General features: G+C 37.5%; 1 protein-coding gene across 25 annotated transcripts in view; it reads right to left on the bottom strand.

Annotated features, from left to right (window-relative positions):
• Positions 1-25,471, bottom strand: part of ank2b (ankyrin 2b, neuronal) — a 293,858-nt gene that overhangs the window by 90,959 nt on the left and 177,428 nt on the right. For all 25 annotated transcript variants that reach the window (XM_030161857.1, XM_030161856.1, XM_030161863.1 and 22 more), the window contains exon 2: positions 3,326-3,427. In XM_030161857.1, the coding sequence (XP_030017717.1) occupies positions 3,326-3,427 (102 nt within the window). The remainder of the gene's footprint in view (positions 1-3,325; positions 3,428-25,471) is intronic.

Below are 25,471 nucleotides of genomic sequence, written 5' to 3'. Positions count from 1 at the left end.
ATGGGCTTGTAAGTGGACCTTTGGGAGCTATTATTTTGTCAAATAAAAAATATTGATTCGTATAAGTTTAAGTTAGCAGTGCCTGTATGTTCTGCTGTGTATTGAAAAGCATTTTCCGCTATCAACCATTCCGACCAGCACTCTATCACGGTAATGGAATCATTTTGGTCCTCTGGGTGTCCACTAGTGAAGGAGAAGTTTTGACTGATGTTTTAAGATGTTTTCAGAGGGATATGTTTTTGGACATACAACATGTGTGTGTGCTCAAGGTCTTCTCATGGTCATTTATATCAGTAGTATAGGCAGCATGTTAGTGTAATGGAATGGACTTTTACTAGCCCATCTTTATTCGACCCACAGCAGCTGAGGCGATCACTATCAATCACTGAAGCCCACACTAAAATCCTGGACAAGCATCCATCCACTACTGTGACATGTATCTGTGTGGTGTTTGTTACTGTAGTGCAGGTGTCTTCAGTGTCTGAAAACTGGACGCACACAAACACCTGAGCCTTTTTCAACCTCTACAACCTCTGCAAGAAAAGTAACAATTCGAGCGATTCTTTAATTGGACAAAAACCTGGTATACAGTACATCCGAAAGTGTAAGATGAGTGATAAAATGTTTTTAGAATTTTCCAGGAAATGACAAACTATAAAATACTATTAAGATTTAGAGATGACATTCTTTGGCTGGCGTATGCATTGTTGGATCAGAATCTCCTTGTCTGATTTCAGCTCAGCCACACCATCACAGCGTTATGTTTCAGGAGTGTAAAGTTCAGCTCTATCCACTGTTTTGTGTTTTGTGTGTGTTGTGTGCTGAACTGTGTGCACCTCTGAAGAGAAGTACTCTAAGTGTTGACACATAAACAAGTAATTGAAGTCAAGGTCAGTGGTGTAGACTGTGAGTTTAGCTAACGGTCAGTGTCATGGCAGTTAGCGACAAAAGAACATGAAACCAAAGTCAACAAGTAAATAAAAAAACATCAGTATCAGTGTCAGTATCAGCCAAATAGTTGGTACTGGTCTGTACTGGTATCGGCTCAGAATTTCAGGACTGGCGCATCCCTGAGGTAGTAAAGTTAAACTACCAACAGTCACAGTACATATACTGTATGAGGCTCCTCAAAACACATTAGTTACTGGAGAACTTTGCACGGAATAATTCATGCATATTTCATTTTCAGAAGGCTATGACACTAACTAAATAGAAAAAGGCTCAGAGTTTACTCAAAATTTAATGAAGTGTTCTGCAAAACTACTATAACCATCATAACCACTTCACCAAGGCGTCCATAAATGACAGAATCCCTGCATACCGTCCCCTGTTTACTTCATAGATATTAACCCATTACCATTCTCTTCATTTATTTAGAAACATGAAAACTACCCAGTGATGCTGAACTAAGCTCCACACAAAAAAGGAATATGCAGGAGAATATGTGGATTAGACACAGTTGCCTGACAGCAGCAGTGTATGCCAACAGAGCTCATATTAATGTGGGAAACCAGGGAGAACCCTATTAACTGGACATATGGCCTGATCTGAGGTGGGGGGAGGGGTGCAGAGGTACATCCTAACCAAATGGACAGATCTGTACTCAATATACGGTACATAACAGCACAAAAACTGCATTATCTCTCAGTGTGTATGTGTTCATACATTTGTCAGATACAAACAATAAACACTTTTTAAAGGTTGAAATTGATCAGACAGTTGATTCCCGCCAAAGGGTCCAGTCCGGCTCATGCAATGAGGTTGGGAAATGCAAAAATTACACTAAGATATTAACAATCATTTTAGTTCAGGTTCCACAGTCAGACCAATTCAATCTCAAGTGGGTCAAACCAGAAAAATACCATCATGATAATCTATAAATATTCACAAATCCAAATTTATCTCTTTGTGAATGTAAATATTTTCATATATTTACACTAAAACAAAGTATAATTTCACAAAAAAAGTGAATAACCTGAACAAATATGAACAACCTGAAATGTTTTAAGAAAAGCAAGTACAATTTTAACAATACTCTGCCTGATATTAAATGTTTTGTGTATTTGTAGACCCGCTCTGATCTGTAAATTATAATGAACATGTGAAAATGATGAACTGAAGCATAATATTGTTAAAATTATACTTATTTTTTCAGTTTGTTCATGTTATTCACATTGTTTTGAAAGGATAGTTTGTACATTTTCATTGTTTTATTCGACTGTTTTCACTCTAAAACATAAAGAAAATTTTGGGGTTTGACATTATTTATATATTATTATGTTATTATTTCACTGGTCTGGCACACTTTAGATCAAATTTAGCTGAATGTGGCCCCTGAACTGGAATGAGTTTGACACCCCTGCCATAAATATACCACATTTTGCACATAGTCATTGCTCTGAAGAATAATTTACATTATTTTACAATTTAATAAATCATCATTATTAATTTTGTGGGAATTTAAAACCAATAAATGCACAACGTCCCCACAGTAACCTGTCTGATACACCACCGTTTAACACCCGACCGGTCCTCTGGTGCTCCTTAAAGTCACAGTCATGACGCTCCATGTGACTTGTGTTTACCGGTCACAGACGCTGTTGCCAGGACGGGGCTGTTTCCATCCTATCAGTTTTCACTGACCCTTCACATCCACGGATGGAATGCTAATGAGCTTAGAGGAGACTAGATAATGACTGGGTCTAAATAAAGAAACACAGACTTCTGTGCAGCAGGAATCCAGAGTCATTATCATATAATAAATGAATATGTGTGGACCAGCAGTGGAGGAGCCAGATTCATAACAAAAACAATCAACTTGGAATGCTTTTCATTTTCATTTGTAGGATCAGAATGACCTGACAGTGAGAGACTACCACTAAATTTTATGTATTATGTAACTAATAACTATTGGAAGTATGTAAGTTATAGCTACATTGAGAATATTATTCTATTAATAATCAATTTGTATCAAAAGGTGCTGCATAAACCCACTGAGAATCAACACCAAACAACTCTGCTGTTACTCTGCTATGTAATTATGTACTTGATTACTTGTTTATGCTGTTTTATGTGCAACAAGCTGCTCCAAACTAACTATGCAGAGTGAGACTGACATGCTTTGTAGTTTAGTTTAGTTTGTTTGGATTCTCAAATATTGCTGCAATTGTGTGTTTACAGCAAAAACCTGCCTTTGATAAAGAGTAGAGAAGCAAAGACTGTAGGTGGCATCATTCATTGACGTTAATCAGTTCACTGAATGGTACCGTACTGACGTAGACTGACAGAAAAAAAAAAAAAAAAAAAAAAATCATGTGTTTCTTACCTGATTGCAGGTACTGATGTCCACTCCACTTTTCAGATATTCCAAAACCTTGTCGATGTTTCCTGCCCTTGCTGCTCGCAGGAAACTGGTGTTACTGTCCGACTGGAAAAAACACAGAAAGACATTTTTAAAATAATTTACTGTCCAGTTAACTATTAATATATAATTTGCCCATTTTGACAGAATGAGTAATACACTTCCCTCAAAGCAATCCCTGATTTAATTGGTTTTAAATGATAAGTGCTTCATTCTCCAAACTTTTCAGTAAAAAGCAATTAACCTGACATGAAATATGACATGAAATACGGACTTTGACCTCCTCCTCTGCTGTGTATGATTGAAAAAGAAAAAAATAGAAAAAAAGAAATTTCACTAAATGCAAAATTATCAAAAACTTTGCGGAGAATGCACAAGGCAAGTATTACATGGTATAAATACGACATATATCATACATCACTACATGTCAATCTGTGTGTAAGGTTTGTGTCTGTGCTTTGAGGACACGTCCTCTGTTTTTGACGCTGACTGAGCAGTCGTTGGAGTCAGACCAAGACTGTACGGAGGCAGAATGATTCAGCATTTTCCTCTTGGTGCCTTCACTGAAACTAAATCCTGGCTCTCGCAGTCTGTTCAAAGCGTACTGTTCCCACTGTGGAAAAACACTGTGATGCTTTTGTTTTTTTTTTACTGCATTCAAACTGTTTTTTTTTTTTCCTCTGGGAGGTCAGAGGTCAGATGCAGAACTACAGCACCAAACTGGACTGGCAGTACTCACACTGCCTCAATAATGGACACTTCAGCAGTTCTCATGTTGTGTTTTTAGCTGAGAGATGCTCTTATTAGCTGGCAAGGTCAAGTTTTTCCTCAAATTAGCATTAGCAGTGCTTTGATTTGAGTGCACTCTGCCTTTTTTTCTGCATCACAGTCTGTCAGCTGAGGCGTCACAGTGCCCACATTTCCTCTGATATCTGAATAAAAAGCTGCATCGTTAATGATAAACGCATAAATGAGCAGGGACACTGCAGCAGGGATGTATGCTTCACACACATACAAATCCCCACGCTGTGGTGTTTGTGGTTGACCTGCAGTCAGCTGCTGCAGAGGACTGCACTGCATCACTACATTCACAGCTAGTGGAGCTTCTGCTACACCAACACAGTCCTCTTAAAGGACCAGCACGTCTGAATAAAGACATCTCACGGTTACTGCGACAAAGTCAAAACAAAGTATCTGCCCCAAACCCCAACTATGCTACTAATGCTCAAAATAGTTCTGGCCATGTAAACAGCATCTTTCTGGTTGTGAATATATGTTAATTCCTGAAAACATCCTTGCCAACTGGGAACACATAACCTTGCTAACCGGCAAATCTCACCTGTACTAGTATGTGTGTAATGCTACGGACTATAGCAGCATCTATAATACTACTCACTGGAAACTTTGTAAAACTATAAACTGTGCAGAAATACTGACAACCACCTACTGGGCTCTGTTGGACTTCTGTCATTGTCCACGGTCATCACAATATTTATGCTGATGAAGTGGCCAATGTTTGCATACTGTAATATTTAGCTTAGAACAAGATGGGCTTCATAAACAACATCCTGCAGGAGTTTCAGGCATATTTACAAATCCTGTATACTGTTAAAGCCAACTATGTAGCATGTTAGTATGGAATTTTGGACACTGCCTTAAAGTCACGCTGTATAGACTGTTTACAAAAACACTGTTCTTATAGTGTGTTTTAGTATAAGAGTAGAATGAATGAAACCACTGCCGTCACGAGAACTTCATGAATTCAAAGCAAAACAACTGTGACTCTTCAGTCTCATGTAGCCAAGATGATCTGCACAGTTTATTTTAGGATCTAGTTACTAGTCTGGAATAAAGGGAAAGCCCATAATCATGTTTGGTGTGTGTTCGGTGCAGGAAGAAACAACAAAAATGAGCTGCTTAGGTGGAAAAGTGCCAATCATCAGTCAATCAGATGTGTGCCATCTTGTAATTGTTTTTATAAATAGTTGTTTATAGTTTTCTGAATTGTAAAAATGTTTCATAGAACATGTTTGTGGCATCATATTGTGACACCAGATTGTTTTGTAAATACTTGTATATAGTTCTACTAAAAAATCCTCTCCCATTACCTGCATGTTCATGTAAATTGTTATCATGCAAACTTTATTTGCTAAATTTCTAATCATTTTTTTGAAGTTTTCAATTTATAAGTTCATTCTAAGTTATAACAATGGTTTGTTCAACATGTTTTTGCTGACAAACAGTAAAGAGTAAATTTTTTTCCAAATAGAAATCAATGCTTTTGTGTGATTTTAGGTTCAGTGTTACCATAGCATGTCAAATTAAAAAAAGCAACTGTAAAGTCACAGTGGTGAACGGAAAAAAACAAACAAACAAAAACAAAACGATACCTAACAAGGCAAGGTAAACAGAGAGCTATTAAGTCAAAATGAAAAGTATTCAGAAATGGCCAAAATTCACTCTTAAGGGCTACAACCAATAAGTCGTGGACAAGGATGCAGAAATGTCATATTTAGAAAGGGTGTCAAGCGGTGACTTTAAAAAGAACAACCCTCTGAAAAAGAAAAGGCCAGAAGGAACTGAGACCTGTCTTACTGAACAACGTCAAAGCTTGAAATCTTCGGTGTACAGTTATTAGGCTGGAGTTTGACAGTAACGCAGAGAGCAGGACAAAAAAATATGGACTGAAATCTTCCACCGTTAGCAGCTACAAAAAATACACTGCAGGATTATTGGTTAACAGAGCTTAGAGCAAAAATGAACTATGGGAAATTGAGTTAAATACTGTTACTTCCAGGCAGAAACCATGACAGGCCAACAATATACAGTAATATGATCATATGAATTCCAGCTCAGCCCACTCTTCACTCCCTCCCACTGCCACCCACCCACCCATCACACTCCACAGCCCACTCCCCATTAGCCACAAACATCCATCTCACCCACACAAATCCCCTTCAGGTCAAACACATAATTAATTCAGAATATTCAAAGACAAAATGGATAAACAAGAGAAAAAAAATACATAAAAACATAAAACATGATGGATTCAGAGATGGAATAAAGAACAGCGCTTGTGGCTGAGGGAAAACATTAATGATGTAATGAATAAACAGATGCAACAATAAGCAAACTAAATATTAAGTGAATTATTACAAGATTTTAAAGAGCTGTTCATGGCTGAATGCTACTAAAAACTATTTTCCTTGCATTGTTTAGTATCTTTTTTGTTTTTAACACAACCTCACCTGTGAGGGTTTTTTTTTTTTTTTTGAAAACTATATACAACTATATACAAAACAATCTGGTGTCACAATATGATGCCTCAAACATGTTCAATGAACCAGTTTTCCAACTCAGAAAATTATATACAATTATTTCTACAAACAACCAGACGTCACAAGATGTCACACATCTGATTGACTGATGTAGCACCCTTCTCCACCTTAGAAGCCTGTTTTTGTTGTCTGAATGCGTTCCAAACGTGATGACAAAATTGCAGACAATTATGTTTTTATTGTGTATCATAAGTCTGGTTTTACTTGCCTTTCAACACAAGTGGCTTCACAGTATTACTTTGACATCTGCACTTTCCATACAAGCTGAAAGGCTCTGTCTGCAGCTACATCACCTTTAACTGGTCATGTGATTTGGATGTGAAAGTGTGTCCAGGCACTCTGAAGGGTTAAAGTGTATAATATTGGATATATGAGTCAATTGCAACTTCATGTTTACCAAATCCTGGACAGACTGGTTTGTGTAGCGTCATGCGTGGCCTTACAGGGTCAGCATTGTTTTGTAGCTGCAGTACAAAGCAGCTATTACCATCATGAAGTCTGTCCCATAACATCCTCACATTCCCTTCAGAGCTGCAGAGTCACATTATACAAGACCCCGCCCTCATTAATTTAACACTTATACCATTAGGATTCTCAGACAAATGGGGCTTTGAATGGGAGACACTTTAACACTGTTCAGAAAGGAAGAATTGTGCAAAACAGCATCCTACAGAAATTGTTTCATAACTCCTGGTTATAAGAAGCTTAGTCAGTAGTCACTCTTTTTGATGGGTAAATGTTTTCACTGTGCACTGCAGATCAGAAAAGCTGCTTTGAAAGGCACGGTTACAGGAAGGTCGTGCATGGGGGGAGTTGTGTTACTTCTGGTATTACCGCTACTGGTATGGAAAGAACAGAAAGCTTCAAAGTCTCAAGGTCGTGATTTTCTGATTTTTAAAATACTGTTCAAAATAAGAAAATGTGGTAAAATTCACAAAAAACAGTGCGCTCAACTGTGATTGGATGCAAGAACGATTGGCTATATCAATGGCTTTTGTGTTATTTTTGCTCCTGCCTGTGTCTAGACAACCACATTAATTTGAGATGTAATCAAACCTGCCAAGCGTGACAAAGCACAGTCCTGAAGCTCCACCACCAACACATGGCATCAAACATTCATTTACAAAGTCACTATCTTGATCTAGTAATGTGCCAGTAGCTTCATCTATAATGCAAACACACACTGTGAGCGACCAAGGCCTAGGCTGGGAGCATCCTCGCACCCTCCCAGTTACCACGGAGACAAGAACTGCCCTCTCTGAAAGTAACCATGACAACAGGACTTTCTGTTTCTGAGACTGAAAGATATCCTCAGAAAACATTAAGGGCACTGCATCCTTCAGAACTGTACACATAACATATCTATACATTACATATAGTTTTCAGTCAGTGTAGCCACCGATGGTAAGAAGATAAAAGATAACTTCAACCACTCACAGTATGAGCTAATGCTAGCGAAAACACTGAAAGCACCCAAGCTACAATACTAAGCATAACACGAGCTAAAACACTAAAAAGACAAAATCTAAAACACACACAGAACATAAAAATAGCAGTATTTGTACTAGTATTAGCTAGCTCTACCTGAACAGTCCCAGTAAACAAGCTAATGTTGCGCTCTAGGCCCGTTTTTGAGCCCATAAGTCACGACTTCAAGCCATGACTCACGACTTTGTAGCGTTCCAGGCAAATCACGCCAGACTGCCGGAGGGCAAAGAATTGTGGTAGCTAGATGTAAACAAACCAGCATGGCAGACCAGATGGGCCTTATGCTCATTTACAATCATTTCTATCGTCAGAGGTGCTTGCACCTTGCTTTTTGGAGGGAAGCAGGAGGAAAAACGGTGCATAAGGCAAGAGAAGGTGTTATACCTTTTATGTTAAGTTATTTGTACATCTGGATTAGGGATGTAATGATTACCGGTGTAATGATAAACCGCGATAAAATTACCAGTGGTTAGAGAGAGAGAGAGAGAGAGAGAGAGAGAGAGAGAGAGAGCGAGAGAGAGAGAGAGAGAGAGAGAGAGAGAGAGAGAGAGAGAGAGAGAGAGAGAGACCTCTGTTAGTTCTATCTATCTATCTATCTATCTATGGAAAAGAAACTAAAGCAACTCAAACTTGACATGGAAAATGGTCAAACAATGGCCATAAGGTGTCATCTTTAATGCACATTTGTATGTTTGATGTTTACATGGTAATATTTTAATGTTTCTGCCAACAAAGTACATTGTGCTGTTATTTTATTTGTTTGCTTGCTTTTTTGTTTTTGTTTTTTTTTTTTAAATACAACTTTATTAAATTATTTAAGGGTTTGTACAAGTACTTTTTGAACATTTTAAGCACAATTTCAACAATACCGCGATAATAATAATAACCGTGATAATTTCAGTCACAATAACCGTGATATGAAATTTTCCTATCGTTACATCCCTAATTTGGATACGTATTTGGTAATAATTTATTCTTGCACTCAATGAAAATTAGCTAACGCTAGAGTAGCTGCTGATTATGCATAACATTTGCGGATAAATAACATTAATTTGCATAAACACCACATCCATGGGGGCCACTATTGTTGTTTCACGGGTTATGTAACACCAGAGCGCAGAACTGGGAGTACATCAATCTAGTATGAGTTCAGGGGTGGTAAGTCACGGGTTTGACCGCCATTCCAGTGCATTTTCACTGGTAGAAGGTTGGAAAAACATGGGTTACATGTTGCCTGGAACGCAGCATAACACAAGCTAAAACACTTGTTCACAAGTTTATAGAAGTTAAAAACACTCATCGGACACAAACTAAAATACAAGAAGAAGGCTCATAAAATAAGTTAATAGAAGTTAAAGCACCCATAGGATACAAGTTAAAACACAAACCAAAAGCTAAAGAGTCATAGCAAACAAGCTAACAGGTGTTCCAAATTAAACCATTCATGGCCTATGCTAACACAAGCTAAAACACTCACAGCGCCCATGCTGACACATGTTAAGACCAACCAAAACAGTGCTAACAAACAGCTAAAATAGTTGACCACTGGCACATAGAACAAAATAATAATGGTACACAGGCTAAAATGTTCAAACACGTGGGGCAGAATGAGCTATGTACAGTACTACAAGCTAACTCATGCGTAGACATAGAGTTCAGCTGTTGACTTTTTTTTTTCCTAATAACAAATGTTTTAGTTATTAAAAAACACACTTTAGCCACTTAGAGAAAAAGCACATTTCAATTCTAATTGATTTACACATGTACCGTCTGCAATACTTACACACAGTTGTTACTGCACTATGTCTGCATGTTAGCTTGTTTAACTAATGCTAATATGTGTAGCATTAGTCATTCATGTTTGAGCAACAAATGTTACCCTACTACTCTCACATTCAAATATTTGATTTGAAACTAAAAGGATTATTAAGACAGTAACTTCACAGCACCATAACTTTAGTATTAACTGTGATATAGTACATATTTCACTCCCAGTTCCCATGTAGCATTTGGTAGCTAGCTGTTTCTTGCTTTGCAGTTCTTTTACCTGGTACTGCTTACTAAAAACTATTAGCTCCTCTACTTTATTAACACCATATTCTTGTATATTTTTCTCGAAGGCAGTCAATCCAACAGTGACGACACACATAAACAAATAAAAACACACATGAGGCGGAAACTACAGTACATCGCTGCTGGTTTGATTGAAAGAGTACATTCTATTCCTAGCTGAGCAGATGGAGAAATATTATGTGTGTTTACTAGCAACGGCACATCTCCCATCGGTGCTGTTTGTGTGTACGTCTGATATTAAAAGCTTCAGTGGTTGGCCTTGTACACATTACTCCATGAAGCAATTCACACCCACAGAGGGAAGACAACAACAACAGCACTTTATTCAACACAACCAACCAATGATCATTACAACCGCAAGATCAAGACCAGACCCACAGATAAATAAAAAGCCACTTTTTCCTCACATGCATAATGGGGGTGTGAGTATTTCACCCCCATCAAGCCATGTAATTGAGTATTCTTCCTCTTCTTTACAATTTTAATCAGTCAGCTGATATGGACGCAGCCCTGGAGGACCATTTAGAAGACACTAACTAAAAGGGAGGAAAGGTTAAAGGTCAAAGGTCGATGCAAAAAGCCCTCCAGAATAGAGCAATTCTAAAATGGGGGGGGTGTTTTATTAGAAGTGGGGGTAGGGTTTACGATAAAAGAGCAAGATACTGTCAGATGATTACAGTCATAATGAAGCCAGTGGTGCTCATGCATACAAAGTGAACTTTTCAGTGCTTTAACTATGATTAACAATGATAAATGTCACATGGGGTCAAAATTAATCTGATTCGATGTTTTTCTAAGATGTTGATTCCAAAGAGACTCAGTGTCTGACCTTTAAGATGTTTTAATCTGTTTAAAATGCTTGTGCAGTTCATCCATTCAGTTATGACAGTACAACATAGCAATAGGGTCAATATGACTGACTCAACCAGGTGTTTCTCAAAGTCACAGTAGGATCCTTCAAGGAGTGATTTATGTAGAGCTACGTCATCAGATTTCACTGGAGGACTGTTCTAATATTCAGAATCCATCAATGAAGATCAAACTGCCACTTGAATCGCCAGTGCCATGTGACCTTAAATATAATTAGGCAACTTATACAAAACACTACTGTCATTGTGTTACTAAATCAGTAAACTTGGGTGTAGGACCTTTTCCACAGTCTCACTAGACCATGGGTTGCTGACCTTTGCTATCTTTATTCATTCATTCATCATCTGAACCCACTTTATCCTCACTAGGGTCACGGGGGTCGCTGGAGCCTATTCCAGCTACATATGGGCGAAGGCGGGGTACACCCTGGACATGTCGCCAGTTCATCACAGGGCTAACATACAGCGCAGTGGTTTCCAACCTTTTTTGGCTCGTGACCCCATTTTAACATCACAAATTTCTGGCGACCCCAGACATTTTTTAAGCTAAAATTAATTTGTTTTTGATTCTGTAATAGTTTTCTATCCTATGTTTCAAATACAGGTTAATTTTAGAGGACATTTAGTCTATATAATGTATATTATTATGGACGAAGACAGAAAAGCCAGGTGTAGATTACTGCACAAAGTCAGAATTTGATTTTCCTTGGTCAGGATATGTACAGTCAGTCCAGCTTGGATTTACAAGGCTGACAATTAATACTGAACAAACAACAACGCAAACTATGAATTATGAAAGAGCTGCAGCATCTGAAACTGACCACAATGAACATTTGACAGATAAACAGAACCACAGTGCTTCAGTTTCACACTCACAGTTTGTCTGCTATGGATTGGGATTGCCTCTGTCAACGTAACATAGATTTTTTTTATTAGTACGTTTTTATTTTTTGTTAATTACTAGAAATTTCAGGCGACCCCATTTGAATTGCAGGCAACCCCACATGGGGTCCTGACTCCAAGGCTGAAAAACACTGATATAGAGACAAACTATCACTCTCACATTCACACCTATGGGCAATTTAGATTAACCAATTAACCTATCAGTGCATGTCTTTGGATGGTGGGAGGAAGCTGGAGTACCAGGAGAGAACCCACGCAGACACAGGGAGAACATGCAAACTTCACACAGAAAGGTCCCATCCCCATCAACTGGTGCTGGAATCAAACCCAGGACCTTCTTGCTGTGAATGCTATCCACTGCACTACCGTGTCGCCCACCATTACTATCTAAAGAGTCATTTTAGGAAAGAAATAGAAAAATCTGGAGCCAAAAGATATCCTTATATGTTATACGTCAAAGTGGTAACTGTTTAAGAAGCTGTTTAGGAATAAATCAAGAGTAAATCAAAGTGTAGATGCATTTACAGAACTACACTAATGAAAACAGTAATGGCTGTCATTATTGTGTTGTGAAGGTTTATATATACAGAGTATACAGATGGATACCTTCAGCGTCATAAAATATAAAGTAGTCTACTTTTACTACTACTATTACTATATTTTTTCTGATTCAGTTGGAGTGTAGTCAAAATTTTTACAACTGCATAACATTAGAATTACTTCAAGGTTGGGCAATAAATAGCAAAATGTGTAAATAAATAAATAATAGGTGTTATTCCTTTCTATATGATGAAGCCACATGGAGCCACATGAAAAGGACCTAAGAGCCAAATGTGGCCTGGGAGCCAGAGGTTGCCTACCCCTAGGCTGGACTGTTTCACTCATGAATGTATTGATAAGTGGGAAGGTTCTCAACTGGCCTACGTAGAAGACGACAACATAGGATGGATCCATGACTCTGATAAACAACACACTGTCACTTTTTCCCTGCATCAGTAATGAAGACTGGTTCATTTTCTTTCAGTTGCTTACTGTTTCACTAACGTTTGTCTTTGTGTGTCTGTTTTAGAATCAATTAGAACAGTCTGGAGCAACACCAAGTTATAGCAACAAAAATCTAACACAGGATATTTAGGCCACAGTCAGTACTAAGATGGAACACCTCTAAGAACAATGAAATACTTCAATACTTTCTTAAAAACTGGATAATGTTGGAGTTAAAATACTCAAAGCAAGAAAGAAATTCCTGACAGAATGCCATTTTTTTCAGTACAGATTTAAAGAAAATAGTCCCAACAAGGACAAGAAACAAGGAATCATTATAGTCCCAACAATGTCTTTGCTTCATAATAGAGAGGACCAAACCATTACTCACTGATTTCAACTTTGACAACAGCAGTTTAAGCCGAACACTGCTTATTTATTAGGTGCGGAAATGTCTCATCTCCAAGATACACAGCAATGCAAATTATGAGGGCAAGCAATATTTATATCTCTGCTTTTAATGTACTACAGATAGGTCATACAGATACTGAAAGCACTATTAATAATAATAATAATTTCTAAAAATTATTATTAACCAGGTTGGTCCCATTGAGATGAGCAATCTCTTTTTCAAGGGAAACCCAGCAGGGATACAGTCCCATAATTACAGTTTACAATAATAACAGCATTTGCAAACACAGAAAAAAAACCCTCATGCAATCAATCAAAACTTTTACTTGTCAACTACCTTGATTCCATAGATTTCCCTCTCTCTTTAAAATAAGGCAAAGGATTCAGTGTTTGCAGATGTAATTTCTATGATTAGAGATTAACAGTGAACATAAACAAGTACATAAGATGTCCACAAAACAGTTTAATATCCTGCACCTACTGCACAGCTGCTAATGAGAGTGAGAGAGAGAGAGAGAAAGAAAGAGAGATAGTATCTTATGGAAAACATGTCTATTGCCTAAATTCAAAGTCATTCTAAATAAAGTGCTCTTTTTCACCCTAAGGTTTTCATCAAACACCATGAGTGAAACTGAGGATAGTCGACGTTCATCTGATTTGACAAATGCTTGCAGGAGTGTGAAAGCATGTAAATAATCATCATGATTCAAGAAAAGGTACATTACAGGTTGGCAGAGTATAATATCACTGTTTCTCTTTACAAATCTGACACTTGTTTGGAATTGAGTTTTTTGACTTTATTACAAACTGGATAACTGTTGCACACAAAGTAGTACATGCCAAAATAAATACAATATTTCTTTTCTCTTTATATATCCCTCTGTAAAAAGCCTAGTAATGTAAGGTGCAAAATTGCGAAATTACATCATTATTAATGATGAAAATGGCATTTAATATTTGCAGTAGGAAAAACCCACACATTAAGACTCAATAGATTAAAGTGATATTTTTGACTTGCATTCCCAGGAGCAGTACGGCACGCTGCTAAAGTCATTACATAGCCTTTCAAATTAGCCACAAGAGTCCACATGCTCCTGAGCAGAGACACTTTAGGAACAAAAATGTCACACAGTCCTTTAAAGGGAGAGGAGAGGAACCGACACCCCGCCCCAACCCACAAACAAACACACACACACACACACACACACACACACACACACACACACACACACACACACACACACTTACACACTAACCTACAGCCTAACACCTGAGTATCTGTGTATACCTGTCGAATGAGGGAAAATACAAAACCATGTTGTTTGTTGTCAAAGCTATGACAATACAGTATTTCACACATATAATTTATCACCTACAACAGAAATGTATGATGCTACAAAAAAAAAAACCTAAACATTGCATTCTCCCTGACAGCTACAAAAAAACACAGTGACTGAAGTAAAAATAACTCGCATGTTTCAAAAAGGAAGAGCTGACACTGACAAGTTTTTTTTTTTTTTTCCAGAAAAAAGAAAAAGTTCCTCAAAACCTCATGTGTAAAAAATCTCCCAAAATACCCCAAAGGAACATTTCAGGAGCGTCCCAGATGCCTGAGCATGTACTGAAGCCTCTGCTGCATCTGCCAGTGTGGTGTCTTACCAGCATCAAGGGAGGCTGCGCCGGATAATGCTCCACACAGTAATACTCGGGCAAAGCATTCTGGTCCAGGTTGGACAGGCTCACGGCGGTCCTCAGGCCTTTATCCGAACCGCAGACCTTACACATGGCCACGTTGCCCATGATGCAAGGTCTTCAAGTCTATCCCATCAGAACGTAAATGAAACTAAGTGCATTTAATCACTCCGCTAATCCACTGGCTGCCCTTGCTTCCCCTCCCTTCCCCCTAAAAACCTCACAGGCCACCGTCCAGGGGGGATGATGACCCCCTTCAGTCCTGTCCAAAGCTCACTTCTCTTCCTGCGTCCTGATACTACAGCAGCACAGTGCTTACTCTTCCTCATTGCCAATTCCAACTCTCTATCATTGACCAACATAGCCCCCCCCTGCCCCCCCACCTCCCAACTCAGCTATTTTTACACCCACCAGTCCAGCTATGCATGGGGAGAGAGGAGAGAGAGGGTCGGCAAAGGGCAGCACGCCAAAACAGGAAGGGGGAGGGGGCATCAAAGTTACAGTAACGGATATGAGGCTGAAATGGGACAAAAGTTTGTAAAGTCCTTTTTATTCTGGAAGACACTCAAAGATAAGGATGGGCAAAAAAACCCTACAATTTTATATTATATGGCTAAGATTTTAATGAAACCAATGCTGATAGTTATTATCTCTTACATTTGATAGAAAATATTTGTCATTTTTAGAGTAAAAAAAATGGATCATTACAATTGTATGTCAAGCCACATGTTTCAACAGGTTTCAATAGTTGAAAAGTACTGAAAATGATGCACCTGCTCATGTTTGGTATTTTAGTTTTCACATCCTGAGACCCAGGAAAGGAAAGGATTTGGCTTTTTTTACATTAAATAATTGTCTTAATTGGAAACAGCTTTTTATTTTTCCTGTTTCTTTTTATTTTTTTATGGAGTGCGCTTTGCACATTTTTTTTTAAAGTAAAGCTGTGAAATTGCTGTCCCCTACAGAGGACAAACATGCATCATTGGGTCTCAGAAGGTTAAAGTATGTATATTCTCACTCTAAACCTCCACAGTCAACATCAGAATGATAATAAAGCTGATACTGAAATTCTGCATCGTGTAAATATCATTAGAACAAGTAACGTTTCATAACAGCTCATAACTAGATCATTTAGAGTTCCATCTCTCACTTTAACAAGCTTTGGGTGGACAGTCCTGCTGTCAAATATCAAAGAATGCAAAATTGCAAATTGGACACATAATCCTAGCGTTCAACAAACTAAACTCTACAAACTGCCATATATCATCAAAAGTCTAAACAAATTAATACAAAGTTGGAGGAAGACAAAAAAAAACAAGGACTTTTTTTTTTTTTTTGCTGCATTAACGAGTTCCTTTGCGGAGGACAAGCGCTTTTAGCCCAGAAAAAGCAGGATGGGTGTATTTAACAAACACACTACATCCATCAGCCATGACAATATGACTACTGAGAGGTGAAGTGAAATATACAGCCAAAAAAAAGTCGCAAATTGGATTTAACAAAGCAAATAGTTCAGATCCTTCCATTGGATAATTACTGCAGTCATTAATTGAATTCAGTTGCAACAAGTTATTAACCTTAACTGATGCTGTAATTAGCTTCTCATTTCTTAAACAACTATTAATTTGCAAGGGAGCATAAAGATACCAGGATTCATCAGGTTCACTGGGCTTTTGGCCTCCACAGAGTCCAGAGCTGAACTACAGGGGTTGGACAAAATAATGGAAACACCTTCACCTCAAGATGATAATGCCCCAATCCATACAGCTAGAATTGTTAAAGAATGGCATGAGGAACATTCTAATGAAGTTGAGCATCTCGTATGGCCGGCACAGTCCCCAGACCTCAACATTATTGAGCATTTATGGTCAGTTTTAGAGATTCAAGTAAGACGTCGATTTCCACCGCCATCGTCTCTAAAAGAGTTGGAGGGTATTCTAACTGAAGAATGGCTTAAAATTCCTTTGGAAACAATTCACAAGTTGTATGAATCAATACCTTGGAGAATTGAGGCTGTAATTGCCGCAAAAGGCGGACCTACACCATGTTAAATTATATTTTGTTGATTTTTTTAAGGTGTTTCCATTATTTTGTCCAACCCCTGTACATTGAGAATCTTTGGGAAGTGATGGAGAAAAGTTTACGCAACACTCTGCCACTCCTATCATCGATACAAGATACTGGCAAAAAATGAATGTAGCTCTGTACGGAAATAAATGTTGTCACAGAAAATGTGTCCTGTAATCCGAGTTAAAAGTAGTCCAATGAAATATTTTGTGTGAGACTCATTTTTTGACCAGTTTAGTTGAATCTGAACAAAGTTGATGTGTTAGAAGAAGCAAAATGGGTAGTATAAGGACTTTGACAAGAGCCAAACTTCAGGTCTTGTCAGTGATTCCTGGTCAACAGTGGACAGTTCCCAACCAGAAATCCAAAAATGGTTGCCCATTTTGTCTGTTTCCAACTCATCAACATTGAGGACAAAATGTTCATTTATATCCCACCCAATGAAAGGCGCCATTGTAACAAGATAATCAATATTATTTCCGCTTCATCTGTCGTAGTAATAGAGTTATGGCTGATTGGTAAATATGGATATGACAAATGAAAACATATTAACTGGCATGGAGTTTATTTACTCTGTTCATTATATTAAACATCTGTTAAAGCAGGAATCTCATTTTTATACCACATGTTCGTGTTTGTCTTTTCGATCACCTCTGCTACAGTGTGGTTTAAAGTCATAAAAAATTGATTTATGCTTGTTTTAAAGCAAACATTGTGTATTTCTACATGGGTAAGAGGCTTCAAGGAAGATATTGTCACCGTCTTAAAATAACGGTCTAAGTCATAACTTTCTGGGGGTTTTTTTAAAACAAAAAATATATATATAACATATTATATACTCTTAACCTCCTGACACCCAGTAAGTAAACATTTTCACCATTTTACATTAAATAATAGCCTTAATTGGAAACAGCAGGATGCAACAGTTTTTTCAGATACTTTTTTTTATTATTATTTTTTAATATAATGTCCTTTTCAGTGGACATTATGTAATTTTTTTATTTTTAAAGTAAAACTGTGAAACTCTTGTCCACTACAGAGGACAAAAATGCATTGCTGGATCTCATTAGGATATATTTAGTTCAGTTTTTTCTTTTTATGACTTAGGCCATTATTTTAAGAAGGTGACGATATCCGACAGGTCAGTTTGGTGAAAGTACATCTAGATAATTTGCCAACCTATTATATTACACTAAATGCCCACTTCCATATTAGTTTTTCAAATGAGAACCTTCAGTGACTGTTTCCAAACTTGAAAGTTAGTCATTTGTGTGCGAAAACGTGACTTTGTCCATGTATCCAGTACTGTAAACATCAGCAAATACAAAGATGACTGAACAAGCACCATGACAACCAAGCAAACGCCATTCACTGATGAAGGCTGTGAAATGTGACTCAGAAACTCTCCAAAGGCATATAACTTGACCCTGAAATAAAAGACTTTGATAAAATATAGATAAACTAATTGAATCGTCTTGAATTTGCAGAGTGTTCTTGACCTGCACAGTCAATGCAATCTACTGACACTGTCCATCTGCAACAGTAAAAGACAGAGATTTGATGATTAACATTCTGAAAAATGTGTCTAATCCACATTCACTGAAAAATAATACTGTGAACATGTCCTCCCCTGCTGATTGTGCTATGTAAGTCTGTGGACAGGATCCTCTAAGCTTACATAAACAACCAGCGTAACCTGTTTACATGTGACCTTTTCCTAAATGCTCACACTGAAAACTAAGTCTTGCTTCTTAGTACATGCTTTCTAAAGATATGACAAAGCTCTGGATGTGGTAGAAGAAGTAGAAGGACTGGAAAAGGAGCTTGGTTGAGTCATTTAGCAAGAAAATACTGGAGGAAAACGTATGTGTATATGAGATAAAGACAGATGATTATTCATTTTGGTCAGAACAATACCAGCTGATAATATTAGGCTTTACAACGCGATTTACAGATGTTAAGGGAACATAATGGCAAAGAAAATCGCTTCCAATGACATTTTTAAGTACGTGATTACTCCGTGATTCAGCTTTATTTACACTTTGATTTGATATTTTAAAGTTTCTAATAAAAGTATGTTAATTTCTGACGGTGTTAAGAGTGATATCCTCCTGAGACCCAGGACAGTGAATTTTTTTATAATTTTTCTTTTTTTAGCTTTTTCACAAACAATTGTTGTAATTGGGAACTGCATAATACAACATATTTTTCAGATACATTTGTTAGAAAAATTAGGCTATTAGACTATATCCTGTATATATCAGGTGTCCAGAGCACGAATCATGGATGGGTTATGATGACATTTTGCAAGAATGCCCAGACATATCCACTCAGGATATGTCTACTAGTTCTTTGCTACCTGTTTGTTTTGTTCTAGTTTGGGACCAAAGCGTACTTGTTGTCCATCCAGTTTGGGTCCAGAGCGGGCTGCTGCCCTTGAGGAGATCAGGCCGTGGGGCAGGTGGGGGAAGAGTACAGACGCGGTCACTGAACCCATGCATCACTGTGTTTTGAATACCTAAGCCAATGGTGAACCTGATCAACATTATAATATTTGTACACTTGGTCCAATGATTGTAATACTCATGTTCTTTCATAAGATCTTACACTTCCTGTTGATAGTCAGTCAACTGCTGCATCTCACTGTATGTACTTGACTCCTTGCAAGTAAAATCTTCTGATTCCAGAATCCAGTGACTCCGTCTTTTGTCTCAGAGTATATCACAGAATTTTTCTATTAACGTTTTTTAAATTATTCTTATTTATTTTTTAATGGAATGTCCTTTGCAATGGACAGCATTTCTTACGTAAAACTGTCAAACTTGTGTCCCCTACAGAGGACAAAAATGCATTGATAGGTCTCAGGAGGATATGGGCTGGTTTTGGTTATTTGTTTGCATAATTAAGAAAAACAAAATTGGGAAAAACAAAGATCAAAATGCAATAAAGATAAATATCCCAGGGGATCTAAAAATTCTGCCAAATAAGGGTTTGAAGATTGAGTGTCAGTTTTATGGATGGATGGATGGATGGATGGATGGATGGATGGATGGATGGATGGATGGATGGATGGATGGATGGATGGATGGATGGATGGATGGATGGATGGATGGATGGATGGATGGATGGATGGATGGATGGATGGATGGATGGATGGATAGATAGATAGATAGATAGATAGATAGATAGATAGATAGATAGATAGATAGATAGATAGATAGATAGATAGATAGATAGATAGATAGATAGATAGATAGATAGAGGGTGGGGAAGCAAAATTTACAATATTTTGAGGCAGGGATTGAAAGACAGTGTATGACCAATTAGTTTATTGAAAGTCATGAGAATTTAAATCTTCAAATCATATTTTACTGCATTTCTAATGGTCTTGTTGTCTACCTCAAGTTCAATTGCCATTTTTCTCATGGATTTGGTTGGATCCTTTAGGATTTTGGATTTGAGAGCTTTAATAAAAGCTTTGGTACGTTTTTTGTTGCTTCCTCCACTTCCAGACTTTCGCGTAATAGTTTTGCTCATAGTAATTCTTTTCTTTACATTATAAACAGTCTTTATGGACACTCCAACTATTTTTGAAATCTCCTTTGGTGTGACGAGTGCATTCAGCAAATCACACACTCTTTGACGTTTGCTTTCCTGATTACTCATACGGGCAAAAGTTTCTGAAAAGGTATGGATAATAGTGTTAGGTATGATTATGACATCAATATATGTTTGGTTTCAAAACAACTGACGTAGTGCCTGCTGAGAAAAAACAACTAAATGTTCATTGTAAATTTTGCTTCCCCACCCTGTAGATAGATATATAAATAGATCGATCATCGATAGACAGACAGACAGACAGACAGACAGACAGATAGATAGATAGATAGATAGACTGATGGAAGGACAGATGGATGGAAGGACGGATGGATCAGCTGATTAAACTGTCAAACTTTAATAAGCCTTTAAAAAGCACAAACAGTTGTTCTTAAATATGAGTTCCAGTCTCTGTTCCTCTTCTATTGGAGGATGCATGTTGCTACCGTACAGCCACATACTGCGACATTATGCCCGCTAGCCGTCATGTCACAGACTGTTTAATAGAAGCAGGCGTGGTGTTTTGCTAATGCAGATATGTGTCAGCTGTAGCCCAGAGCAGGGCTGTATTGATTGTCTTTGACCAAATGCAAATTAAAGTCCCACAGACCTTTTCATTGCAATCGGCTTGTTCAGAGTTCAGACGTTCGGTTCCTGCTGTCTCTGCACCACTTATTCACCGTCAGATGTATGTTTGTATTCAACCCATGTGTGCATGTGTGTGTCCTTGTCTGATGACATCAAGGAGGTAAATGTTCCCATTCTCCTTTAGGACTCAGACAATACTGGCACTGTTGAAAAATATCAGCCAAACATTTCTCATTCATGGAATATTTTAGCGTAGGGAGAAAAACTTCTTATTGTTTGTAGTGACTGAGAAACCACATGAGAAAGCAGCTTTGGAGTTTTCTGAGAATGGAGGAATAATAGGCTGAGTAAGTAAGCACATGACTGTCACGTTTTTACGAATGAAACCTGCATCAGCTTTTGTTGGTAAAACGACAAAAAACAAGGAAATGAATAAAACTGAAAATAATTGGAATATATTCACAGAGTAACAATAAAATGAAAGGTCTGAAAGTTTCCTTCTAGAACAAATGAGGTTTGATACAGTATGTGATCTAAATTCAGGATGATTTTATCAGTGTGTCACCTTCTTTGTTGATTTTGAGGGTAATTATTTGTAACAGAAAGTACGTACGTGTAAAGTACGTAAAACCAATGCTTGGATCAAAGTCTCTGCATCAGGAAGCGTTTGGAAGTATTGCAAGGTATTGTCTTTCTTATATACACTCTAATATACACTGTTTTACCTGAACTCCACAGTTTTTGATAGCAATGTAACATATTCTACAAGTACTTTTCATAGAGAAGAAAAGCACTTCATACAGTCTTTAGCAACCATTTTCAAGGAATCAGTGGACAATGCACAAAACTGCTGGTGATGCTACACATATGGTCAATATGATCCAACACAAGTCCATTGACCCTCAAATTGCACGAATATAACTTGTGCATTAAAATTTACCTAATGGAAAAAAACGACAATTTCACCAAAAGTCTCATTTTTCGATTAAAAGTTTTTGCACTGGCAAGAGGTGGTTTTTCATGTGTAGAGCAAATGGTATATCATGCAAAGCTGCAATGGAAAGACCTTTTTGTCGCAACTAGAGTCAGGTGAATTAAAAAAACGGATGTTGACAGACGTTACAACAAGCGAAGAAGAAGAAGAAGAAGAAGAAGAAGAAACATGTTGCGGTGTGTGGAAACAGCAGGAAACCCAATCATTTTTTAATTTAGTACGAGATAGAGGGGTAATATATAATAATAATGAATATATCTGTAAATCAACACCATATTTACATGTGTCACTATGTTTATGGAATGACTTCTCGTGTCATGTCGCGATAATAAATAAGCAAATCATCGCATTTGTGATTTAACAGAAAAACCGACATAATGCACTTCTGTTTTTTCAACATTTAGTAAATATCGGTAAAGTTTTGCGTAGATGTCCAATGGAAAAGCGACACAAAATGGGATAATATTCCATCCAAACTTTGACTACAGGACTGCTCGCTCAAATAACCATGTCCTCAATAGCAGAAAATAAAGTATAAAATGGCAAATATAGGCAGTTCCTCAGTTAACCCTCCAGTATCCTGTCCAGCAAGGGTCTTACTAAGCACCAAGTGTGCCTTTTTGGCACACTTGTGGAATAATGTCAAAAAAATTTTCATACAGTTTGTTTTTAATTCTTTTACACTTTTTTTCTATTTCATCAACTTGAGCCATAAATAAAAATACCAAATACTCAATAATTGTCAAATTTTTTGTAACCCTTTAAACGCCGTGTTTGTATTGTAAACAAACCATTTTTTTGGATGCAAAAAGTACAAAAAAAATTTTTTTTTTTTTCAATATACTACATAAAAAGTGGATCAAATATTATTTGATTTTTGCAGCCTGGCATATGTCAATGATTAACTCCAACAATGGTTAATTTGCATTATTATTTTTGGCGCTAGGTCAAATATTCAAAAATGCTAGCATCTGTCACCAAGTGTGCCAAAAAGGCACACCTATAAATCAAACTATTAAATATTATATATTGATTTATTTTTCTTCTCTAATTTGATTTTATTTTAGTAAATCAAGGTCAGCCCTAATCGTACATATCAAATGGAAGAAATAGTGCGTTTTAGGCACACTTGGGAGACAGATGCTAGTCTTGTAATTTTCTTTTGTTTAAATGTGCAAATTTTAGTTTGTGGCTAGAATTTTAAAGATCATGCAAAAATGAACAACTTTTGAATTCTAACCTTATTTAAATTGTGAAAAATAATATAATGTTTTTTAACACGAAGTGCAAAGTGTGCCTAAAAGGCACACCCGGATACCGGAGGGTTAATGGAAGCACAACCTTTTAGCATATGTACAACATGAATGGCTAAGGCCAGTTGAAGCTCCAGGAATTGAAATCAGGAGGAAAAGACCAGAAATCTAAAACACTAACCTTCTATCTGCAGCTTGTGCTTCTATTTAACCCCCAACCTGTTTAATTACCAAAAATCTGTGTAACAAACTAGACGTTCTACAGCCTAAGAACACAACAAAGTAGATGCAGAAGTCTCATTTTTCTCAGACCGTTTTGATTACAATAGAGTAAAAATAGTAGATTTTTTTTTTTTGCCAAATAATGTTAAATAATATCAACCACTGCAGCTTTAAGACTGTATATGACCTTTAGGTATAAACTGGTGTAAAATGTTGGGGCTGAGTTTTCTTCTGCAAATGTAAGGTGAGAAGACTGACCTGCTTCTCTTTGAAAATATCAAGCTGCCTAAACTGTGGTGGGTCATGTTTCATACAGCACTGGAACCAAACACAGTACGAACACACAGCACATAGGTCATACACTTGTACTATAAGTTAACAAGGTGATATATCATTCTAAATACAGTTCTGAGAATGATTTTGACTCTAGATGTAAATGTCAGAACGGGTCTTCGGAGCAAGTTTCTGTTTTGAGATACCATTGAGGCAACTTTCATCAGAAAATAAGCCGGAACAAAACAAATATTAGTCTATATTTACTTAGAGGAGAGGTTTTATCTTCTCTTGCCTCAACAGGTCAATAGTATGTGTTGTATTGAACCTGCCAATGTCAGGCTGAGCTCACAGTAAACATACTTTTATAAAATCACATATGTAGATTGAAAAAGTTGTTCTATGTTCTAAGTTCACAAACGACAACATAATATACACTTGTATTAACAGTATCAGACCCATTTTTCTTTCCTGTTACTTTACAAGACAGCAAACAAATTCTTTTTTGTTCCTATAAAGGTCAGATTTGCCAACTTGTTCAGTTTGTCGACTGTTTCTCCAGTAGCAGCGATTCCATTATGCTTTACATCTCCTGGGTTGTAGCTGATTATTATTATTTTTTTTAATTATAAACATTCCTAACAGAGCTGCAGCTATAATAACAGCCGAGGTAAGGTGCTTCACTGCTTCCTTTCGTAGCCTCTTTAGCAAAGGACACCCTGGACTTTCCTTTACCAAACAAAACTAGATAATGCAACCTATAATTTCCTATGGCAGCAATGTCGGACTATCTGATCCTTCATGAAAACAAACGACCAACGTGACTAACAGCGGACGAACATTTTCATCTTATGCCATAAAATATGCACCCACAACTGGACAAAGTGGAGATAACAGCAACACTGGTGTCAGGCACACACAAACCACAACATTTTAGTTTAAAAAAACCCTTAAGGTGTGGTCTTCCACTGCTTCGTCACCCAACAGGCCTTTTTAGTTTCATTAACCTTCCCCTTTAATTCACTTAACGTCTCGTCCAATCTTCTCTCTAAACCGCCGTCATCTGCCAACACACTCATCCAATTACAGCAGCCATGGCTGTGTTTGGATGTGTGCTTTAAAAACAAAGGTCATTCCTCTACCTGCAAACTGAAAACTCTCTACCCCACTGACTCCTCGGTACCTACACCCCCCCCCCCCCTTCCCCTCCTCCCCTTCTGCACTCTGCTTGTGGGCTGGTAATCCACCGGTTGGGGCAGACAAAGACAACAAATGCTTTTAATCTGTGATCGACCATATGGCTCTCTGGCTGCAGAAGGGAGGATGGGCACAGAGAAAAGCCACTTGTACAGCTTTAT

Source organism: Sphaeramia orbicularis, chromosome 18 (genome assembly GCF_902148855.1).
Source record: "Sphaeramia orbicularis chromosome 18, fSphaOr1.1, whole genome shotgun sequence".
NCBI classification, from domain to species: Eukaryota; Metazoa; Chordata; class Actinopteri; order Kurtiformes; family Apogonidae; genus Sphaeramia; species Sphaeramia orbicularis.
The sequence above is the reverse complement of the archived record's forward strand: the minus strand, read 5'-3'. Positions and strand labels throughout refer to the sequence as shown.